The 23,007-nt window shown below is 36.0% G+C and overlaps 1 protein-coding gene across 4 annotated transcripts in view; it reads left to right on the top strand.

Moving 5' to 3' along the window:
- Nucleotides 1-23,007, top strand: part of LOC150107363 (phosphatase and actin regulator 2-like) — a 412,176-nt gene that overhangs the window by 228,290 nt on the left and 160,879 nt on the right. For all 4 annotated transcript variants that reach the window (XR_016548240.1, XM_090391839.1, XM_090391838.1 and 1 more), the window contains one exon: nucleotides 8,250-8,305. Coding sequence is in view for 3 of the 4 variants with exons in the window: in XM_090391839.1 (XP_090247965.1) it covers nucleotides 8,250-8,305 (56 nt within the window). In the remaining variant the exon portion in view is untranslated. The remainder of the gene's footprint in view (nucleotides 1-8,249; nucleotides 8,306-23,007) is intronic.

Raw genomic sequence — 23,007 nt, 5'->3', positions numbered from 1 at the left:
TGCTGTCTGTTTTAGTATTTCTCTGTTCAGTGTGACAAGTATTATACATGATCATTTCCCCTAAACAAACATGAGTCTTTTGTCATCGGTGAGAATAAACGAAGTCAGATATTAAAGTCGTTAAATTCAGTGAGTAGAGGTTTTTCTTATTATGTATTCCAACTATAACAAGAGACATCGTAAACAAATGTTTTTCCTTTTTCCATCCAGAAAAAAAATTATTTACTTGAAATAAATTTTAAAATAAAATATTAAAGTTACATATGCCCTTCAAAATCATGAATTTCTCTGTGATTTAAGGATTTTTTAAGAAGTGAAGATTCTGACGATCAAGAAATGTCTACTTGTAGCAAAGCTAATGAACCAATTCGCACTAATAAATTATCAAAAACTGATACTTGCATTAATGAAGATTTGACTATTTTTAACGTTCGGCAACAAAAAAGCACTAATGAAACAACAGAAAGAATAAGTTCATGTAAAAATGGACCAATGAAAAAGAATGTAAAAACGCGTTTATATCCAGAGAGCTATCTAAAAATGGGATTTACGTGGTGTGGTGATAAATTAATTCCCAGACCTAAGTGTATTTTGTGTGGTTTGGTTCTATCAAATGAGGCTATGGTTCCTAGCAAATTATTGCGACATTTCTCCACAAAACATGACAACTTGTCAAATAAAAATCCTGAATATTTCAAAGAGTTAATAAGATTATAAGAAAAACAAAGTAAAAGTTTTGTAAGAAAGTTTACAATTTCCGACCGAATTCAAGAAGCGAGTTATTTAGTCGCTGAAATAATTGCGAAGGAAATGAAGCCTCATACTATCAGCAAAACCTTGATTCGTCCGGTCTGTTCAGCAATTGTGAGAACAATTTTTGGTACTGAGGCAGAAGAAGAAATAAAGAAGATTCCATTATCAAATGATACTATGAGTAGACATATTAATGATCTGTCAGTTGATATTGAAAAGTCAGTTATAACCAAACTAATCGAATCAAAATTTTTCAGTTTGCAGTTAGATGAGTCAACTGATATCTGTGGTAAAGCACACTTACTTGGTTTTACTCGATTCATTGAAGATGATAAAATTATCAAAGAATTTCTATGCTGCAAGGAATTCGAAAAAACTATGACGGGAAAAGATGTTTTTGATATAATGAACACATATTTTAATACAAATGGTCTATCTTGGAAAACTTGTGTGGGTATACGTACAGATGGTGCACCTTCTATGGTTGGAATTACAAAAGGGTTTGTTTCCTTTGCTAGAAAAGAAAATGAGAACATTATAACGACTCATTGCTTCATTCATCGTGAATCATTAGTGGCAAAGACAATAGGCTTGGAATTAAAAAGTGTATTAGAAGAAATCATTCAGATGGTTAATTATATCAAGACCAGACCATTAAAATCTAGAATATTTGCAGGACTATGTGAAGAGATGCAATCTCGTTACAAGAATCTTCTTCTTCTTCATACCGAAGTAAGATGGCTTTCAAAAGGTCACATATTGGATTGTTTTTTTGAACTTAAAGAAGAAATATTAATGTTTTTCCAAAATGAAGACAAACCAGAATTCTGTAAATTATTACAAGATGATTTTTGGTGTTCCAAACTAGCCTATTTAACAGACATTCGATCATCTGAACAAGCTGAACTCCAACATGCAAGGAAGAAATGAGAATATTTTGACATCTACAGATAAAATTGAAGCTTTTAAAGGTAAAATAAAAATGTGGAAGATAAAATTAAACACCGACAATGTAGAAATGTTCCTTAAAGTTGCCTCCAGAAAATGTAAGAACACTGATCTGCAAAAGCTTATTTACAGTCATTTAACATCGTTAGAAGAAAAAATTGACCATTATTGTCCAGACATTTCAGTCAATTTATACGATTGGATTCGAAATCCATTTGTAGAGTCAACATCAGCAGCAATGAGTGAATTAAGTCTTATAGAAGCCGAAGAATTAATTGATATAAGTAACGATCGTACGTTGAGATTGAAGCATTCAGAAATGTGTCTAAATTCATTTTGGATAACAACTATGAAGGAGTACCTCAATATAGGATTCAAAGCACTTAACATCTTATTGCAATTTTCTACATCTTATTTGTGTAACTGGGTTTTTCTGCACTTGTAAATATTAAAACAAAGAAGAGAGAAAGACTAAAGGCCCTTGAAAATGAGATGAGAATATGTCTCTCAAAAACAAGGCCTAATATCAAAGAAATATGCAAACAACACCAGGCACATATTTCACATTAAGTTCATATTTTATTATCTGAACCTTTATAATAGCTTTTGTTTTGTATGTTTTTGGGTTGTTTGAAAATAAACCAATTTAGTTTAAATAAAATCTGTTTTCTTTTAAACACACTTTCCTTCATATCTTTAGTATCTGTAATATCAATTTATTTATGGGTTATATACGCAAGTCTTTCAGAATCAATTAATTTAATCGGTACTTTACTCCCCATAAAAAGCAAATAATACTAGGGGTGCCGTGAAATTTATTTATTGATTTTAGTGTGCCGCCAGACAAAAAAGTTTGAGAACCACTGAGATAGTGACTCATTTATGTCGGCTAGATTACTACAGTGTTTTTCCAACATATGATGGCCTATTCGCCAAAATTTTAAAAATAACAGGAAATTAATAACGAAAAAAACCTGTTAATTTAATTATAAGCAAATCTTGGTTAAAAGCATTTTAAAATTAATAGGGTGTTAATTTTTACATGACATATGGACCGGAAATTTTGTCCGTGAAATCGAGGGTTTACTGTTTTCTAATTTAATTTCTTCCATTTATTGGAAGAAAAATATGGTTGAGCAAGGGCAACCTTGCTATGAAATTCTTCAATGGCATGTTCAATTGTTCTGTGGTGTAGTAGGCGAAGAATTCATTTTTATCGATGACAGTACCACATCATACACGAGAAATGGAGATACTTCTGGAGACAGATGATGTTAATCGAATCAAGTGGCCAGCACTATTCCCAGATCTCAACTTCATAGAACATGTTTGGGATTTAATTGGGAGATGTATTGCTGTTCAAAATTTCCATCCAGAAAACAAACAAGGCCTTATCCTTACTCTAAAGGAGAAATTGGTCAATTTGTCTCAAGAGCTTGTGAATCACTTGGTGCTAAGCATGATATAACATTGTGAGAGATGCATTGCAGTTTGGGGGGTGGACATATTCCATACTGAAATGTGTCTCCATATAGTTTTCTGTAAGCGGTGTATGTTAATTCCTTAACTCTGTCCTTAGAAAATTTGTAACTTTTGCCAAAAACATATTGCAGTATAATTTATTTGAGTGCTGGCAATAAATTTATGTCCACATTTGGCTGTAGTCATGAAAATGTTTTTATATATAGATAAAAATGTAGTTTGTCCTTAGCAGATAACAAAATTAATGTTAAAGTTCACCATAAGATCTGATCGTTTTAGTCAAAGATTCATAATTTGCTTTGGAAATACACTAAATTTTTATTATTCATTTTTTTATGATAATTTCATACCAGCAGGTTATACATGTTATACCATTACTGTAGGTAGAAAGTCGAGGGGAAAGAAGAAACTTTGTAACATTGGATTTTTGGCAGCTTGCTGTAACAGAGTTTGCTATATTGATGGTTACCTGTACGTAATAAGAGATGCTGTTTGAAATGATAGCAGTAATGGAATCAATGAAGAAGTGGAAGAAAAATTTGTTTTGCAAGTTTGGAATGTTTGAAAAAGTTGAATCTTTCCATCATGCATGACAACATTCAGAATACTTTTCTCACTCTGTGCCCGTCTGGAGTGCTCTTTTCTTTATATCTCCATAACTTTCCTCTTTCTCACGATCTCCTATATCATAAAAATGAACCTTTTTTTTTTTGAAGTGTAAACATTGTGAAATAAGCTGTCTGTTCTTACACCAGACAACTTATCTCATAAAAGTTGCCAGTTGTACTCTAGCTCACTCTGCACCTATCTTAATTCATTCAACCCCACAAATTAATTTTTGATATCCTCACTTGCATTGATACTTTCCATACACCTTCATTACCATACTGCCTTCTTTTTTCTACTGTTATAATTCCTCCTCTTTCTTATCAATCTGCGTCATTCACCAGCATTGTCTAATATGGCAGAGATTTGGCCTTTCCTCTAAGAGGTGTCGATGCCACACCTTTATTGCTTGACTACTTTGGTTCTCTCTTTAATGATTTCCTGACTTGATGGTTTAATGTATGTTGCTATGAGGTTAGGAATTATTCAGGGCTACTTACACACTTAGCAGTATAAGGTGTAGGTAGATATTTTGGTTACTGCAGACTAACTGGGCTTCACTACAGTTCTGTATACTTGCATATTGCATTGTCTTCCAGACATTATTTCCTTAGGCAATGTTATTATTTGCTTTCTTCCCCATCTCCCAGACATTTCAAGAAAGATATCTATGACTTTGCATTTCAGACAAGTTTATATTTTAATTCTGACCAGCTTTTCTCACCTTCACCTACAGTAGCCTATAGTTAGTAGAATCGTGGACTTGAATTCCGTTGTGCAATGGCACTATTTTGCTTTCTAAAATTCTAAACACTTCCATTCATAAATGGTTAGTCTGTGCTCATTCCAGCTCTTATTCAACTGTTCCCAACGTCTGCAATATGAAGTACACTAACAAAATCTTCACTGAACATCTCCATATATGTTCCATGGATCTGACTTCTGTTTCACCTTTAGAAGCTAAAGTCACTTTTCTATATTCACTCTTTTCTTCTACTAGCCACATAACTGTAGAATTATCTAGGCTGTAGCTGTCCCAGTCACTCTCCTTTCATAAGCATGTTCCTCCTTAAACATTGAACTCTGAGAGGCATCTGAACATCCTGGACAATTCATTGCTCACCTAATTTGTGGTTCTACTGAACTGACCACTGTTTCTTTCAGCAAGCAATGCACTGTGTCATAAGGCTGCTGCTGTAACTGCATGATTTGTGGACATGAACATCACTACACTTAACTAGCCTCAGAGCCCTGATCTCAACCCTACTGAACATCTATGGGATGAACTGGAATGCTGAGTGAGGTCAGGGACATCTTTCCCACAACAGTCCAGGACCTCATTACATGCCTTCAGGAAGAGTGGTGCAAAAATTCCCATTGATTGCTGTTGTACACTTGTGGAAAGTGTGCCCCATAGGATTGCTGCAGTCTGCAACAAAAGGAGGTCCTACATCTTAAGGCGAGCACTATGGCTGTTTGTTCCTCACACTATGGTGTCTGTTGACTTCTTTCCAAAAGTGTAATACGCTAATATGTAATGAAAAATAGATTTTTGATATGAAGAAGAACTTCTACAAATATACACTATCTACCAATAATTGTCTGGACACTAGCAATTTACAGTTGATACCAGGAGGCAAACCATAATATCGGGTTTGTCCACCTTTGGCTTACATCACCTCCTGCACTCTTTGAAGGAGACTTTCCATCAATGTCTGTGGTAGACGTGGAATTTGTCTCCATTTTTTCATCAAAGTAGTATTGAGTTCAATAACAGATCAAGGACGTGCTGCTCTTAATTGCCACTCTAGTTTGTCCCACAGGCATTCAGTGGGGTTGAGGTCAGAACTCTGTGCAGGCCATGGCAGTCATTTAACACCCATCTCTTCATACCATTCCATAACAACTGTAGCTTTGTGCCATGGGACATTGTTTTCTTGATAGTAACATGGGTCTGTTTCATAAAAATTTCACAGTGTAAGCTGCACCTGATTATCCAGAATATCACGGTACTGAGCTGCCTTCATGGACCCATGGACAACTACCAGTGGTCCCACTCCAAACCAGCTGAATGTACCCCACACCATTACTCCTCCACTTTACTGTGTGCAACACACTGTGGTAACAAGCGTTCACCAAGTTGCATCCACCTCCTGCCATTAGACTGAAAACAGGTGAACCTCGATTCATCGCTCCAGAGTACCGTTTTCCACTGGTCAATTGTTTAGTTCACATGCTCTTTGCATTAGACGAGTGGCCTTGTTCGTTGTTGTGATGTTCAGCTTGCATGCAGCTGCTCTTCTGTGGAAACCCAGTAAATGGAGTTCTTCTCATACAGTATCAGTGCTTACCATGGTGCTACTGGTGCTCTGGAACTCATCACGGATGGTCTGTGCCAATTCTAGCTGGTTTTTGTGTGTCATTCATTTTAACACCCTCCTGTCCCTGTCAGTCATATTTGCCGGCATCCCCTGTGTGTTTTCCTCCACTAGTGATGCCAGAACATCTCAATTTGTTGATCACATTTCCACTTGTTGATTTTGGATGGTCCAGTTGAGTGGTAATGGTACGTATGGACATGCCACCAATGTGACATCCCATGATGACACCTCTCTTGAAGTCACTGAGTTCATGTCATATTGCCATACCACCTGTAGTCAACTGTTATGATGAAATACTACTTCCTACTATCTGTATACTGGTTTTTATGTTATTACCAAACCTGGAATGTTCCATAACTTCATATAACAGGGATATCTGGACAATTATTGGTAGATAATGTACATATCGTATATAATGAAAAGTGTCTAGACTGGCCAGATTATCAGATGAATACATGCTTATTCTGATAATTTTAATGAATGAACTTGTTTGTACATTATGATTCTTCAAAAGTAATGTGAATATTTTGATAGTAACTAGGAAAACTTATTCCATCCACTATGATGCAAATCATTTCTGGCTGTAATCATTTGAGAAGCTGAAAGGATATGGTGACTTTACCTGTTTTAAATTCTGCTGGCCAGTAAAAAATTTTTTGAATTAAATCAAATATGGCATTAATGTGTTAGTAAGTCTGATATAACGAGGAAAAAATTGTGTATGTAATAAGAGATAATGACCAAATATTCCAGTTAACATGCTGTATATAATTGTATTCAAATCAGTTCATAACCAGTTCAAATAATTAACAAATTTTTGTTTTTGATTCAGTGAACATGATTAATTTCAACATGCTGAATTTGAATATGGGCTTAAAATGTAATGAATAGGTGTGGGTAAATTGTAAACGATAATTCTGAATCCCCCAGTTTTCCAGGAATAAAAATTGTGTTGATATATTGTATTTCAGGTGAATCTATAAAATGCCGATATACTTATTTGCCAGCATGGTTGGAGGAGCAGTAGTATATATTTGTGAATGTCCTTAAATTGGAGATGAATTTCATTGCCTGGTGTGAGACCATAAATAAATAAATAAATGTATAAAATGTATGGATATATAAATAAAAAAACCATTCTGTATGAAACCACTGGGTAATTGATACAGTAACTTCCTGTTTTACTTAGGGTAGATGATCACAGAAGAGAGAGAGAGAGAGGTTGTGAAGAAGAAATATGAAGAATTCAACATAGTTGGGTAGCCCTATGGAAACACCATGAAGCATTCAAAGGAGATACCAGCAATCATGGAAGTGAAACAAGGACTTTGACTAAAAAATTAACCAACTAGTTCAGGACTATTCAGAAATAATTGAGAGCCATTGTAACATCCATTAAAAAATCCAAATGACAATTGGCAGGTCATATTACAAGAAGTAACACTCAAAAATGGACAAAGTTCATATCTGAATGGTATTTCAGAAATGGAAAGAAAGACAAGAAGACCAAAGAGATAGTGGGAGGATGAGATTAAAAATGTCTGGAAATAGTAGCATAGAAAAGTCTCAAGATATTTCAGAATGGAGGATTTTGGAGAGACCTTCATCCAGTAGTGGACAGAAAATGGCTTATGATGATGGTGGTATGAGACCACCACACATTTTTACATAATATGATAACCCTGCCATTTGATTTCCAGATTATGTAAAAATAAAATATCTATAGGTTTTGCAACATGTAGATAAAATTGCAAGTGGTAATTCTGAATTCCTTGTGGGGTTGTGAATTATTGTTTGCAATTTTACTAGTTTGCAGTGTCACAATAGCAAATTTTGAAATGAGAATTTCATGTCATACTCTGTTTAATGGAGCAATTTTTTAAAATTATCTTTTCTTTTAACATTTAATTTTTTTGACATATTTAAAAGTTCACATCTGTACACAATAATATTCAAAACATATAAGCTAACACAACATAAACTTTTTTCTTTATTGCCTGTTATTTCTCAAATCAAATGATTTAACTTTGTGTGAGTTTTAATTTAATAAATAGTTTTTATTTCATCAAATTTTTATAGGCGGTTAAGTTTACGGCCAACTGCAGAAGAATTAGAACAAAGAAATATACTCAAAAGTAAGTGAGATCGTCCTTTATCTTTTCCATGTAGTTAAAAATTAAATACTATTTCAATCTTGAATATTAAATGTTTTAATTATCAGTATAACTATTAACAAATGGGTAAACAGGGTTGTTGTACAGTGTCTTAGATTTCTGTTAATTTCTGTTTCTGTTAAGGAACTATTTCAATAATTTTTTCCCTCCAGTGTCTTAAATTATTCATATGTTCCATATACCAAAATAGCATTGTAAAGGATAGGGTGAATTAATGTTTAGATTTTCATGCTTTTTCTACATTTTCATGGACATTAATCCTGCCACCACCTTTCCTTCATCCCCCCCCCTCTCTAAGATAACTACATGCAGCTTCTGATCACCATTCATTTATTATCTAGCTTCATATCTGTGAAACTGATTTCTCTTTTGTTCCGTGTTCCTCTTTTGGAACCTCCTCATGCTGTCTTCCCAAAGACAATAATAACCTTGATCTGTTAAAAAAAATGTACCTTTTATTTATGGAATTAATATCTGATTATATAAATGTAAGGTGTCTTAGCTTCTGTTATTTTTTATTTATATATATATATATATATATATATATATATATATAGATAAAAAAATAACAGAAGTTATTTTTTATTTATGTGTGTAATCTTTTTAAGCAAGTGATTCGTAAGAAAAGGATGATGTGGAAGGAATACTGTGTGCATAAGGATGATGTGCATTAAGAAAATTACTAGCAGCAAGCTGAATAGTCACATCTGTTGTACAGAAAGCAAAGTCTGAGTATGAAAAGAAACTAGCTCTGCATGCTAAAAACAACCCACAACAATTCTATTGATATGCTGCAAGTAAAAAAAAGAATGAATATGGTATGTGGGTGACTGATGCAGAAGTCATTATTCAACTAATGAGCAGCCATTTTGCTTTTAGCAAAATGGCTGCTCATTAGTTGAATTATGACTGGTCATATGCAACATTGAACCTTTAGCCTGGTCATATGCAACATTGAACCTCTTCACTGTAGGAGGAAACTCGTATTGATGAAGATTAACTACTAGAGCTGTTGCACAAACTGAATAAGAATTCTGCAATAGGAACTGATGGGATATCAGCATGGATGCTAAAAGAGTGTTCAAGTGAACTGGCTATCTTTGACCAGGCTGTTTAATATGAGTTTCAGAACAGGGAAAATTATACAGGAGTGGCAAGAATGTATGATAATTCCATTGCACAAGGGTGGTGGAAAGATCAATGTGTCCAACTATCGATTAATATCTCAGGAGTGGTGAAGATTTTGGAAAAATTAGTTAGGGCTTACATTCAGAAATGGGTTGACAGTGAATCTCTACTTTGCAATGAGCAACATGGGTTTACTAAGGGAAGGTCATGTTTTAGCAATTTGCTCACATTCTATAACAATGTTACTATTGAACTAGACAAGGGGAATGGATACATCACAACACTTCTGGATTTTGCTAAGGCTTTTGACAGAATACAGCATGGTAGACTGTTGCATAAATTGAAGGATATGGGTTTGGATTATAGAATATTAGCATGGATAAGAGCATGGCTGACTGATAGATATCAAAAAGTGGTATATGAGGGATGTGAGTCTGCAAGATTTAAGCCATGCATCAGACTTTAGACCTATTACCATCTCCCCTGTGACTTAGACTCTCTCATAAAATATTAGTTAAATGACTTCAGCAACATATACAGAATGATTATAGACAGAGAGCTTTTGTCCTTTCGGATGGCTGTGCCGAGAATATATATCTTCTTTCTGATTCCTGCCGCCACCTTAAGCCTCTATATATGGCATCGCTGGACCTCCAAAAGGCCTTTGATAGCATCTCCCTTCCTGCTCTCCTTTGAGCGCTGTCTATTGCTGGATGTCCAGAACCCTTTCTTTCCTATGTTATGGAGCTATGCTTGGGTAGCTTCATCACTATGACTACAGAGTCCCATGCAATTTCTATTCCTGCAGTGTTGGGGTGTTCGCCAGGGTGATCCTCTATCTGTCCTTTTCTTTAACTGCATCATAGATGAGTTTCTTCACGCTTCCTAGCCATATAGGCTACTCTCTAGGCACTTCTTCCTTTAATGGTATGGCCTTTGCGGACTATCTTATTCTCGTAGCCTCTATTAAGGTAGGCTTGTAGGAACTCCTCGACTGGACAGGAGACTTTTTGGATCATTTGACTTTTTCTCTATTCGAGGCTTTTCTATTAATGTAGAGAAGTCCTGCTCTTTAGCTCTTGTCCCCTCTGATCATGACAAGAAGCTTAAGGTCAAGACTATAGAGTTTTCCCTGCACGGGAGGCCTTTGCATGCTTTGACCATCCTGGAAGAGTGGAGATACCTCAGTATCATGTTCACCCCAAAGGGAAAGTCTTCTGTCCCTTTTATCCTAGAAGCTGGGATCGCTTCTTTGAGGAAAGCTCCTCTCAATCCCCAGCAAAGACTGTTTCTCCTTTCCCACTATCTCCTACCTCGCTTTTACCACAAGTTTGTGCTTGGTAGGACATATATTTCGGTACTGTCTCATATGGACAGGACTATCCGTTCAGCTGTGAGATCATGGCTCTGACTGCCACCTGACACCCCTACTGCATATTTTCGCACGAGGGTGAAGGATGGCAGGCTCAGGGGTTCTGTCACTTAGATGGCTGATCCCACGCCTGTGGCTGTCCAGAATTGTGAAGTTAGAACTATCTTCTTTCCCTATCTGCACAGAGGCTTTCTATAACCCATTAATACAAGAAGACTTTAGGCGAGCTAATGGCTGGTCTCATTATTAAGGTACCTTAATTGAGTCAGCACCAACAGAAAACAAGAGATGGGCATCTCTGCTGTACTGTTCTGTATATGGTACTCCTTTAAAAGAGTTATATCTGGTGCCTCCACAGCATGATTGGATAAGGGATTGCACCAGACTCCTCCCTCAGTTCGAGTATAAACCTTAACAGGACGAGGATCAATGCCCTGCCCACTCGAGCCCGCACAGCTCGATGAGGGTAGTGACAACTCAAACTGTAGGGCTAGCTGCCACTACAGTGAGACATTGTCTCATATAGTCCAGTGTTGCTTCTGCACCCATGGTGTCTGCATGTGGAGGCATGACTCCATGGTCTCTATTCTGAACATGCACTTTAAGAACAAAGTTTGGGAGACCGGGTGGAACCACATTATAGGACCTCTGGGGATTTACGTACGCCAGACTTAGTGATTAAAATAGATGGTGGCGTTTGGGTAGTTGATGCCCAGGTGGTGGGAACAGGGTGCCCACTAGCCTATAGCCATAATAATAAGGTAAACTATTATAAGAATAACCAAGATCTAGTTAGTAAGATGCAGGAGGAGCATTGGGCACCTCCGAGGTTTACCAGCGCCACCATCTCTTTACATGGTGTATGGAGCACAGATAGCTATAAGGACTTAAAACGGCTTGGGCTTATGCAGAAGGAGATAAAAGTTCTTTCATTGAGGGGCCCTACAGGGCATACTGGTGGTATGGCGTTGCCACCAGAGAATGACTACAATGATAACTAGAACAGTCATAGGGTAAACACTTGTAAAGGCTTAGGCCTATATCAAGTCTGGCCGAGATGTCTGGACGTGATGTAAGGATAGTACCGCCCATAACCAGTACAAAGATTTAAAAAAAAAAAAAATATTTAAAAAAATAACCAGTGGTTTTTCCACAAGGATCAGTGCTTGGTCAACTGTTGTTCAATCTGTACATTAATGATATTGGGAATGATTTGACAAGCGACATACAGCTATTTGCTGCTTATTTATTTATTTATTTTGTGTGTGAACACAGAAAATGTAAGAGCATGCATATAAATGATTAAGCGCATACTGAGATGTCTGGACGTGATGTAAGGATAGTACTGCCCATAACCAGTACAAAGATTTAAAAAAAATAAAAAAAAAATATTAAAAAAAATAACCAGTTTTTCCACAAGGATCAGTGCTTGGTCAACTGTTGTTCAATCTGTACATTAATGATATTGGGAATGATTTGACAAGCGACATACAGCTATTTGCTGCTTATTTATTTATTTATTTTGTGTGTGAACTACAGAAAATGTAAGAGCATGCATATAAATGATTAAATGCATGCATTTAAAGAAATAGACATTAAAAGAATTGGGATTAAAAGCATACATTAAAAGACAAAAATGCCACTTGCATGAAATATTAAGTAAAAACATTAAATGTCAAATTTCACTCATCCAGTGACTAATATGCTTTAAAGCTGTTTCATTACACAGCATTAAATCTTCTCGGGTACATATATTATTAATGTATATTAAGCAGCATTGCAGAAGATGATCCATGGTTTCTGTTTCACCACATGAGCATTTGTCATTGCCTGTGCAGCCCCACCTGGCCATATTCTGCTTTGATATGCCCATTCCAGAACGAAGTCTATTCAATGTCTTCCATCTTTGCCAGTCAAGATGTAAGCCAGAAGGAAGAGATTTGTTTAAGTTAAGAGCCTCTGGAGATTGTTCTTGGCACATTGTTAACTCGTAGCTTTTATGGAATCAACCAACAGTTCCACTGAGTGAATAAAACTTTTCCTTGACCTTAGCCTCTTATGTACTGCAACATGTCCATACAAAGGATGCTGTTCATCATTTAGTTGTTGTTTCCACTCATATCTACTCTGTGTAGTCCTTCTGATGTGAGGAGGTGCAATACCAGACAGTGAGTATAGATGGTCAATTTTTGTAGGCTTAAGGCAGCCGGTAATGTGCCAACATGTTTCATTAAGAACCTTATCAATAATTTTGACATGTGATGATCTTTCCCAAACAGGGCTAGCATATTCGGCTGTCGAAAAGCAGAGGTGTGCAGTACTTGTTGATTTGCATCCCACCGAGATGATGCTAACCGGCACAGAATATTATTGTGTTTGAGTTTTAGCTGCTGTCTTCTCTATGTGTTGCTTATAATTTAGGGTCCTATCTAGTGTAACACCTAGGTAAGTTGGATTTGGATAATTGACCAGTTTCATGCCATTCTATTCTATATTCAACTCTCTCCTCACCTCCCTATTATTGAGATGGAAAAGACACATTTGGGTTTTACTGGGATTTGGTTTCAGTTGGTTTTCCTTATGGTAAACTGTAACATTGAGAAGCAGTTCTTGTGTGAGCTGCTTCTCAATGTCATCAAAGGATTTTGCTTGATAAGCTATTGCCCGGTCATCTGCATATATAAGAAGGTTCTTGACCGTGAGTTTATAGGTTGGTCATTAGTATATATATTGAAGAGGAGGGGAGATAGCACACTCCCTTGAGGTAGACCATTTTTCTGGATATGCCGTCTGCTCTTTTTTTTCCTTGAAAATCAACAAAGAATCTCCTGCTGAACAGCAGTGACCTAAATATCTTCACTAACCAATAGCTGTTTGTCATTCTGTATATTTTGATTATAAGCTTTCTATGCTTTAGTCTCTCATAGGCTGCTGTCAAATCTATAAATATAGCTCCTGTTGCTAACTCCCTTTTAAAGCCATCCTCATTAAACTGTGCTAAGTTTCATACTTGTCCAATGCATGATTTTCTTGGTCTAAATCCTGCCTGTTCTTTTATCAGTACTTTCTCTATTTCTGGACTTAGTCTGTTCAAGATTAACCTCTCACACAGCTTCAGTGTTGTGCATAGAAGAGCTATAGGCTTGTAGCTCTCCTATGCACAACACTTTGGATACTTTAGATCCTCAGAAAGTTTACCCGGTTTCAGGATAGGTATTACTTTCGTTTGCCTCCATATGGTGGGTATTTTAGCAAATTTCCAACAAATGTTAAAAATTCTAACAAGCACTCTGTTGCCTTTTCTCCCAGATTCCTTAGTATCTCGTTTCTGTATCATCTATACCAGCAGCTTTTCCTGGTTTTAAGGCTTTTAGGTTATTTTCTAGTTCCTCTTTAGAAATGGTGCTTCAAAGAGATTATTTTCTGAATCCCTACTTTTTTAATATAATCTTTAGGTATGTTTCCTTTGGTACTGGGTTTACCATTCAGAGATAGCTGAGTTGCAATTTGGTTTGCATTTATATTAATTTCGGTTGCTGCTGTTGTGGGGGGGGGGGGGTCACCAGATAATTTTTTGAGTAAGAGCCAGGCTTTCCTGCTAATGTGTTTCATGTCTGAGCTTTTAATTTTCTCTGCCCATTGTTGACTTCTTTTTTCAGACAGTGCTGCTATAAGTTCCTCTCCTACATCAATTGCTTCTGATGAAAACGAATCTTTATCATATAGGTCACAATATCTTCTATATTTCCATGTTGTGCTCTGTAAAACCTGGAATGTAACATGTTCTACGACCTCTTGGGATGTGCCTGGTAGCAGACCGTCTAATAGCTTCGATGAATTTTCCATAATTTTCTGGTCTAGTTGAAATGTTGGTCAGGTTTATGTCTAATTCTCTTGAGAACTGTTCCCAGTTAGCTTTTTTAAAATTAAAGCGTCTTCTAGTGGGAAAACTTGCAGTATTATTGGTCTATGTTGTGAACTTGAGTACCTGTCTAGTGCACAGATTAGCTATTCTATTACTAACAAATCCAAGGTCTGGGTTATAACCTATTTTCCATCTTCCACTGTTAAATGATGATGGCTGTTTAGGATAGTGTATAAGATTCATTTGATTACTTTCAGCCCACTAACTCTCCATTTCTCAACTAACTCTCCATCCTCATTTGTTTCACTATAACCCCACTTGTGTGCTATGACGGTTAAAGTTGCCTATAATAATTGCAGATTTCCTTTTTGTCAAGTATTGGGATATTTCAAAAGCAAAGGTTATATTAAGTGGTTGATACACTGAGAAAACACTGATGTTATCCAGATCTATTCCAAAGATTTTTATGTTATTTTGGTTTGTGATTAGGCATCCTGTAACCTGAAGCATCTGCCGAGTGAAGAAAACACTTCCATACTTTTCATGTGGTATTTCTTTTATGAGCTTCATTCCAGCATTTTAGGTCTGACTTGTTGAGGTCCTTTGTGTGTCTCCTGTAGACATAAAATATCACATTTTTATTCTTTATAATTTTTGCAATAAGATCTTCTTTTACAGAGGAGAAACTCTCTGTGTGAGATGATTATTAGTGTTGATTTCCATAAGGGCTGTTGAGTTCTTGTCATTGTGTCTTTGATAAAGAAGATGCTAGTCACACTATAAAACTGTAGAAAACTATAGAAGACTGTATTGCACTATACTGTAGATCCTTGGTAGCAGAATTCATGGGTTGTAAAGAAGCCAACACGGGTGGCGACGTGAACACTTCTGCTATGACCCCATAATAATAATATATATGCCAAAGCTCAAAGTTCAACTGCTGTAAAATGAATGATACTATTACATAAAAATGCAATAACGAAATAATTATAAAAATAATTATTGATAATTGACCATTTCTTACCTAGTGGCATACATATTGTGGATATATACTTTTATTTGCCTAACTTTGCAATTAAAATCATCCTATTGAATTCAAAAATGAAATAACTTGTTAAATCTTATACATGCCCTTCATGCCAAAAAATTCAGAAAGCTGAAGATGAATTATTTGATAATTTGCCAATAAAATTTTACCTGCTGTTAGGTTTTTTTGTATTTTTTTTTTTCCTCATCGAGTATCGAAATATCCCAGTATTGAAAACTGGGACCTAAGGGTTGATGTTCACTGAATGCGCTGCTTTTCTCTCACAAACCAAACTTCGTAGATCTTCAAGAATACATATGAATTTGAGTAATTCGTGAAGTTCACGGCGTCGTCATCCTAGATCAGGAGTCAGCCACCATTTTTGCTGAAAACGAGTACCTGAATGGCTTTAATTATTCAAATACTGAGTAGCGGTGAAATCACATGAGAAGAATGAAGCTGAATATGTTCACCTGTTATGAGACAACTTCCTCCAGAAACACATGGTAGAAAGAACTCGAGGTCTATACTTTGCCACTTTCCAGGTGTGTACTGCACAGTCACTACCACTAGCAAGAGGCTAAACAGTCATCTGTTTAACTGAAAGCTCCTCTGACTATGCAATACAGACCTGGGAAGTGGCAAAGTATATTCCATTCAAAAAAAAATTACATACTGATCTACAAAGCAGCAATTATGATTAACTTCAGAGAATAATAGATTCAGTCCCACGGAGTGTGTTACTAGATGAGAATGGCATCAACTATGCGTGGGAAGTACTAAAAATATTTAACCTAACAATATCGGTATATGTCCGTAGAGTTCAAAGAATAAATAGGGAAGGGGGAAATGTATATGCAATCTCATTGGGCAAGAGATTCTGAAAAAAAAAAGATACAGAAAGAAGAGTTACAAATATTGTATAGTTCGATAAATCTGAGCATGAGAAGAAAATGGCATGTTGAAGTCAAACCAAAAAATTCTATCCTTACGTAGTAAAGAAAAGAATGAATGCGAAAATCACTACTGAATGTGGATACACTGTGGGTGGAAGACATTTTGCTCTTAGCAAAATATGCACACAAGTACTGAGTGAGATGACTGACTGACAGATATCAAAAAGTAGTATTTGGGGGTGATCGACGCGAGTCTCAAAAATTTAAGATAACCAGTTGAACACCACTAGGATCAGTCCTTGGTCCATTTTTATTCAATCTTTACATTAATGACACCGGGAAGTTTTGACGGTTGACATACAGCTGTTTACTGATGATGCAAAGATACTGCGGGTAGTAATCGTGAATGCCACTGACAAGGGTACTCTTGTAGAATGATATAAATAGGTTGACATTGTAGGCATGTGAAAGTGGTTATCAGTTCAATATTATTAAATGTAAAGTTATAAACTTTGGTCTTATGGCATATTCAATGGCATACTACATTGGTAGCATCACAATAGAACAAACTGATGAGTCTAGGGATCTTGGAGTTTTAGTAGATAGCAAGTTAAAGTTCAGTTGCCATATAGCAAAATTTCAAGTACAACTCATAGGATAACTGCAATGGTGAAACTGACATTAGCATATAAGGATAAAGAAGTCATTTTGCCTCTTTAAAAGACCTTTCAAACCCCCAGATCAGTTCTCAGTTTCCGAGGTGACGCAGATGCAAAAGCGAGTTAAATTATCAAACTCTCTTCATAAGCTGCATTCTAAAATCATGATGATTCCAAGATTAAGGAATGTAGAGGACAGATTGAAAATTTGTGGAGTAGCTGCTCAGTAAAAGACAAAAAGGGGTTATTGATAGAGACCTCTTATCTTCTAGAAAGGTCATACAGAAAAAAAATAGATGGAATTTTTCGTTTTTATGGATAGTTAGAATAAGAAAGAGGACAGAGCTACATTTTTCTCACAGAATGGGGCGTGATCGGAATGGTTTGCTAACGAAGATCGTGAGTGATAGCAATTCGAAAGAACTGAAAGAAAGGTATGATATTTGGTGTGAGTTACATGTGGCCTCCATAGATGGGTCGCTGATAATAATAATATAAATGAAGATATTAAGAAGCACCGTGATTTTCAGAAGAAAGAGATCATCAGACAACTGTCACTAACTGATGGATCTAAATTGTAAACGCTGGCATTATAATCTGTCACACTGCGAGTTTTACTCTCTATTTCCTTGACATGGAAGGTTAAAAGTCTATGTTCCTAGCTGGAAAGAATGATGGGCAGACAAAATGAATAGGATACATGCTTAGGTATTTGGAAAACCCATTTAATAATCTGATTGGAATCGGAAATAAAGTACCGAGACATGTTCTGGCACACTTCATCGATCTTTTTCTTCTGCTTAACCAAAGAGTGGATTTTAGTCTTAATGAGCCATTTGGTACAGTATGCCCACATTTCATAGAACTGAGTCTGGCAGTGTGCCAGGAATAGTCAATTCATGCTGAAGGGGAGAAAGAAATAAAGGATGTATGAATTGGTCACCAACTCGAAATATCATGTGCTTTATACATAAATTTTCCAACTGTTGTACAAGCAAAATAGTTAACACTTTTTCTTAAAGTGTTAGCTATTTTGCTTGTATGACAATATAGGATTTTTATAAAAGAAAAGCTAATTTTCCAATGTATAATAATAAACACTCATGCCACGAAATGCATCGATTACCCTAATATCAGAATGGATTCTCCTTCTTCTGAATATGCAGAAGTGTCGAAGGGTCTCGCATCTGTGAGCGTATTATACATATCATAAAACCATATTTTTATAAAATTCTATCCAGCTAGATAGGTTATATATAATTTTGAAATGTTGTGTCCCTGCAATCATTTAACTAAAAGATATTTGAGATGGTTCATTTTCTTTGGGATGGATTCCAAATTAAAATAAAAACAATCAGTTCTATCAGAATTGAGAAATAAGTTTATGGAACAGGCATACAGATTCGACGTAGCAACAGGTGCTTTTATTTAGAGATTCTCACTTAACTATGCATACCATTACATTTTTCAGCCAAATTACTGCCTGATTTAGTTTGCATCTATAACGCTACATCTCTCAAGGAGTGATCATTCTAAGTTTGCTTCCAGTCATTCACTAGAAGAACACTTTTTTTTAAGTCTATTTTAGACCGGTTCCCGAGTTAGTAGATCTCTGGCAAGAGCAAGTGAGTTTTTGCTCCCAGAAACTTTAGTTTTCATCTCGTAAAATCAAGAAAATTACCATAGAACTCGCATTGTTTCAGACAATAATGTGTAGTTGTACAGTTTAGGATTACGAGTATTTTATCTGGGTATTTTAGCAAATTTCAAACAAATGCTGAAAAATTCGAACAACCACTCTGTTGTCTTTTCTCCCAGATTCCTTAGTATCTCGTTTCTGACATCATCTATACCAGCAGATTTTCCTGGTTTTAAGGCTTTTAGGTTATTTTCTAGTTTCTCTTTAGTAAATGGTGCTTCGAAGAGATTATTTTCTGAATCCCTACTTTTTTAATATAATCTTTAGATATTTTTCCTTTGGTACTGGGTTTACCATTCAGAGATAGCCGAGTTGCAATTTGGTTTGCATTTATATTAATTTTGGTTGCTGCTGTTGTGGGGGTCACCAGATATTTTTTTGAGTAAGAGCCAGGCTTTCCTGCTAGTGTGATTCATATCTAAGTTTTTAATTTTCTCTGCCCATTGTTGGCTTCTTTTTTACAGACAGTGCTGCTATAAGTTCCTGTACTGCATCAATTGTTTCTGATGAAAACGAATCTTTATCATATAGGTCGCAATATCTTTCATATATTTCCAATTTGTGCTCTGTAAAACTGGAATGTAACATGTTCTGCAACCTCTTGGAATGTGCCTAGTAGTAGACCATCTTGCTACCATGTTTGCTGCTGATATGCGGTACTTGCAGAATGATTTGAATAGGCTGTAATTGTGAGCATGGGAAAATGGTTGTCAGTTCAACGTGAGTAAATGTAAAGTCATTCACTTCAGCATGATTAGATATCCAATGTCATATTATATTGGTGGGATTATGCTTGAAGAAACTGATGAGGCTAGGGATCTCGGAGTGTTAGTAGATAGGAAGTTCAGGGGCCATGTAACAAAAGATTGCAAATACAATTCAAAAGATGATTATAATGCTGAAATGAACATTCACATGCAAAGATAAGGATGTCATTTTGCCTCTTTACAAGGCCTTGAGAAGACTTGGATTGTTGTGTACAGGTCTGGTCTCCTGGTTTCTGTTGTGATTCTAATATATTGGAGAGAGTGCAAAGGAGAGTGTTAAAATGATATCATCATCATCATCAAATTCCTGATATAACCCTCAAGGGGTATGCAGGATATGATAGTACTACATGAAAAATTACATCATTACTAACTTATTGTCTACAAGTTTCCTCCAAATCAGTCTGTTACCTGCAAAGAGTCCGACATTATCAGGTCTTATATTTCTATCTTCTAAGGCACTTTTTACCATATTAATCCACCTATATCGTGGTTGTTTTCCTGCCAACCTGGCAGAGAACACTTGTTTTGCTAGTTTTTCCTCACCCATTCTATTTAAGTGACCATACCACCTAAGATTAGCTCTGCTGACACATTCCTGGATACTGACAATGTCAAGTTCTTCCTTAATATCCTAATTTTTAATGATATTTGCCATTGATGCCATTTACTCATGCCCATAATCTTTTTCAGGACTTTCGTATCTGCAGTCTGTAGTCTTTGGTCAAGTGTTTTACTTCTGACTTAGCTCTTAGATCCATAAGTTAAAATTGGCTTGAATACTGTCTTGTATATAGCTAATATAGTGTTTTGACTAATTTCTCTCTTATTCCATATAAATTGATTCATCTGACTTCCTACTATACCAGCTTTGAGAATTCTGTTGTCTATTTCCATATTTAATTTACCATCTTCACTAAAAATCATGCCTAAGTAACTGAAATGTTTTAGTTGTTCTATAGGTTCTCCATTTACAATACAGTTGATATTTTCAATGCTTTTGCCTATTTTCATTGTCTTTGTCTTGTTATTTCCGACCTTCATACCATACTATTACAATAGTTATTCAATTTAGTCAGGGAATCTTGCAGACTTCTAGTAGATTTATTTACAAGTATAACATCGTCCTCATAAAATAAAGAGCTGAGATTAGCATCTCTGATTTTGATCAGGGTTAATACTGCTTTCTTTCATAATATGATCCATCTAGATAATGAATAACAGAAGGGATAATATACATCGTTGTCTGACACCAGATTCCACACTAAACCAACTTCCTGTACTTCCTTCAATTCTAACTGCTGACTTACAACTCAAATAAAGACTAAATATTGCTTGATATAATGCCCCATTGACATCATATAACTGCAGCATTTCAAATAGCTTCTCTCATGGCACCTTGTCATATGCCTTTTCCAGATCTACAAAACTTAAATGCAGATCTTTGTTATATTCCCATGATTTCTCAACTATCTGTTGTAAAGTGAAAATCTGATCCTGATTTACCATTTCTATTGTTCTTTGCCAACCTTCTCTTCCACAATCCTTCTCAACAGTTTATCCAGTATACTTGCATATATCTTACCAGGAACACTCAGTAGAGAAGTACCTCTGTAATTCTCACATTCAGTTTTATTTCTCTTTTTATATATATGGGTATTATGAGAACTCTACTCCAGTCATTTGGAATTCGTCCCTCTGTCCAGGCCTTCTGAGCTATGAGTGCAGCCACTGTAAGTCTTTTAACCTCTATACTTGAGCGTTTCTGGTCGAATATCATCTACTCCTGCTGCCTTTCCACATTTCAGGCTTTTGATGGCTTTTTCTACTGCAAGTATGAATATGTATTCCTGACTGCATGATGACAGCACAGTGTTTTTTACCACTGTGCTGTCATCACTGCTTGTTTCATTTAGCAATATTTTGAAGTAATTACTCCCTACTTCAAGGATATCTTTTTCTCCTGTTTTTAGTCACCTTTATCATCTCTAATTCCTTTTACAGCATACTTTCCTCCATATCTGAGCTTCTTCAACAACCTCAAGAATATTTTGCCAACTTCCTGATTATTTTCTATGTTCTTACCCAAGTCCTCTCATGACTTTTGTTTAGTTAGTTTTACAGAGTGTTTAGTTTTCTTACATTTGTCTCATATTCTCTAATAGCACAAGCTGACTTATTTGCCAGGAACTTTTGGTATGCTTTCTTCTTCTCTTTCACTGCCTCTTTAACTTCCTTTGTCCACCATGGAGTTCTGATTTTTCTGTCCTTTCAGACAACCTCACCACATACCTCTCTGGCTGAATCAATGTTTTCTTCAAGATTTGCCAATGAATAACCAAGATTTGGTTCCTGTTGTCAAACTCTTTTCATTTTTTCTTCAATGTTTGTGTATTTTAGTCTACAGTTCACATCTGAGAGCTCTACTTTTATTTGCTTTTAACCTTTCTTACATGTTCTTCTTTTCGATATGAAATTCAGTTCTATCCTGCTCAAGACCAAATGATGATCACTTCCAATTTCAAATCCTCTGTACACTCTGGTGTCCAGGAAGAATACATCACTATCAACAATAACATAGTCACTGAGACTTTTCTTATTCCTTGCCTCTTTTCTCCTGATTATGAAGACTGATTGAGAATTTGTAAATTGCAGACACTGGCAAACAGGAGAAAGAGCGATGATATGATTGAGACTGACAACTTCTGAAAGGGTCATACATGATTTCAATTGATGGAATTTTTCAGTTTATGGAGGGTGGGGAAAAGACATGAGAGTATCCTTGGAAGCTGAGAATGAATGCCAGTAAGAAGGGGATGAGGGCTAGATTTTTATCTCATAGGATGGTCTGTGATTGGAATGGATTACCATTGGATGCTGTGAGTGCAGACAGTGTGAATGAATTCAAGATTGAGGTGATAGCTGGTGCGTATAGTATGTGGCCTCCCTGAATGAGTCCCTGACTCCCTGGATCTCTCTTACTACTACTGCTATATATATACAGGGTGTTCGGGATAAATTTGACATATTTATAATTAATTATATTTTTCCGTAAGTTACATGTATTAACACACACTTCTCTTCATTTAAAAGTTTGGACCCTTCTTCATTCATATACAAGATGTCAGAAAGGATGGATAGCTGGAACCCACCTGAATTATGGAAGAGAATAACTTGTATCATGATGATTCGTGCCCGCCATCAAAATAAGGATATTACGACTGCTGCCCAATGCTCCCTGAATACAGTA

The sequence above is a fragment of the Typopeltis vanoorti genome, chromosome 4 (assembly GCF_054136105.1).
Source record: "Typopeltis vanoorti isolate ZY-2024b chromosome 4, IOZ_Tvanoo_1.0, whole genome shotgun sequence".
In the NCBI taxonomy this organism is placed as follows: domain Eukaryota; kingdom Metazoa; phylum Arthropoda; class Arachnida; order Uropygi; family Thelyphonidae; genus Typopeltis; species Typopeltis vanoorti.
This window is presented reverse-complemented; position numbering and strand designations above follow the sequence as displayed.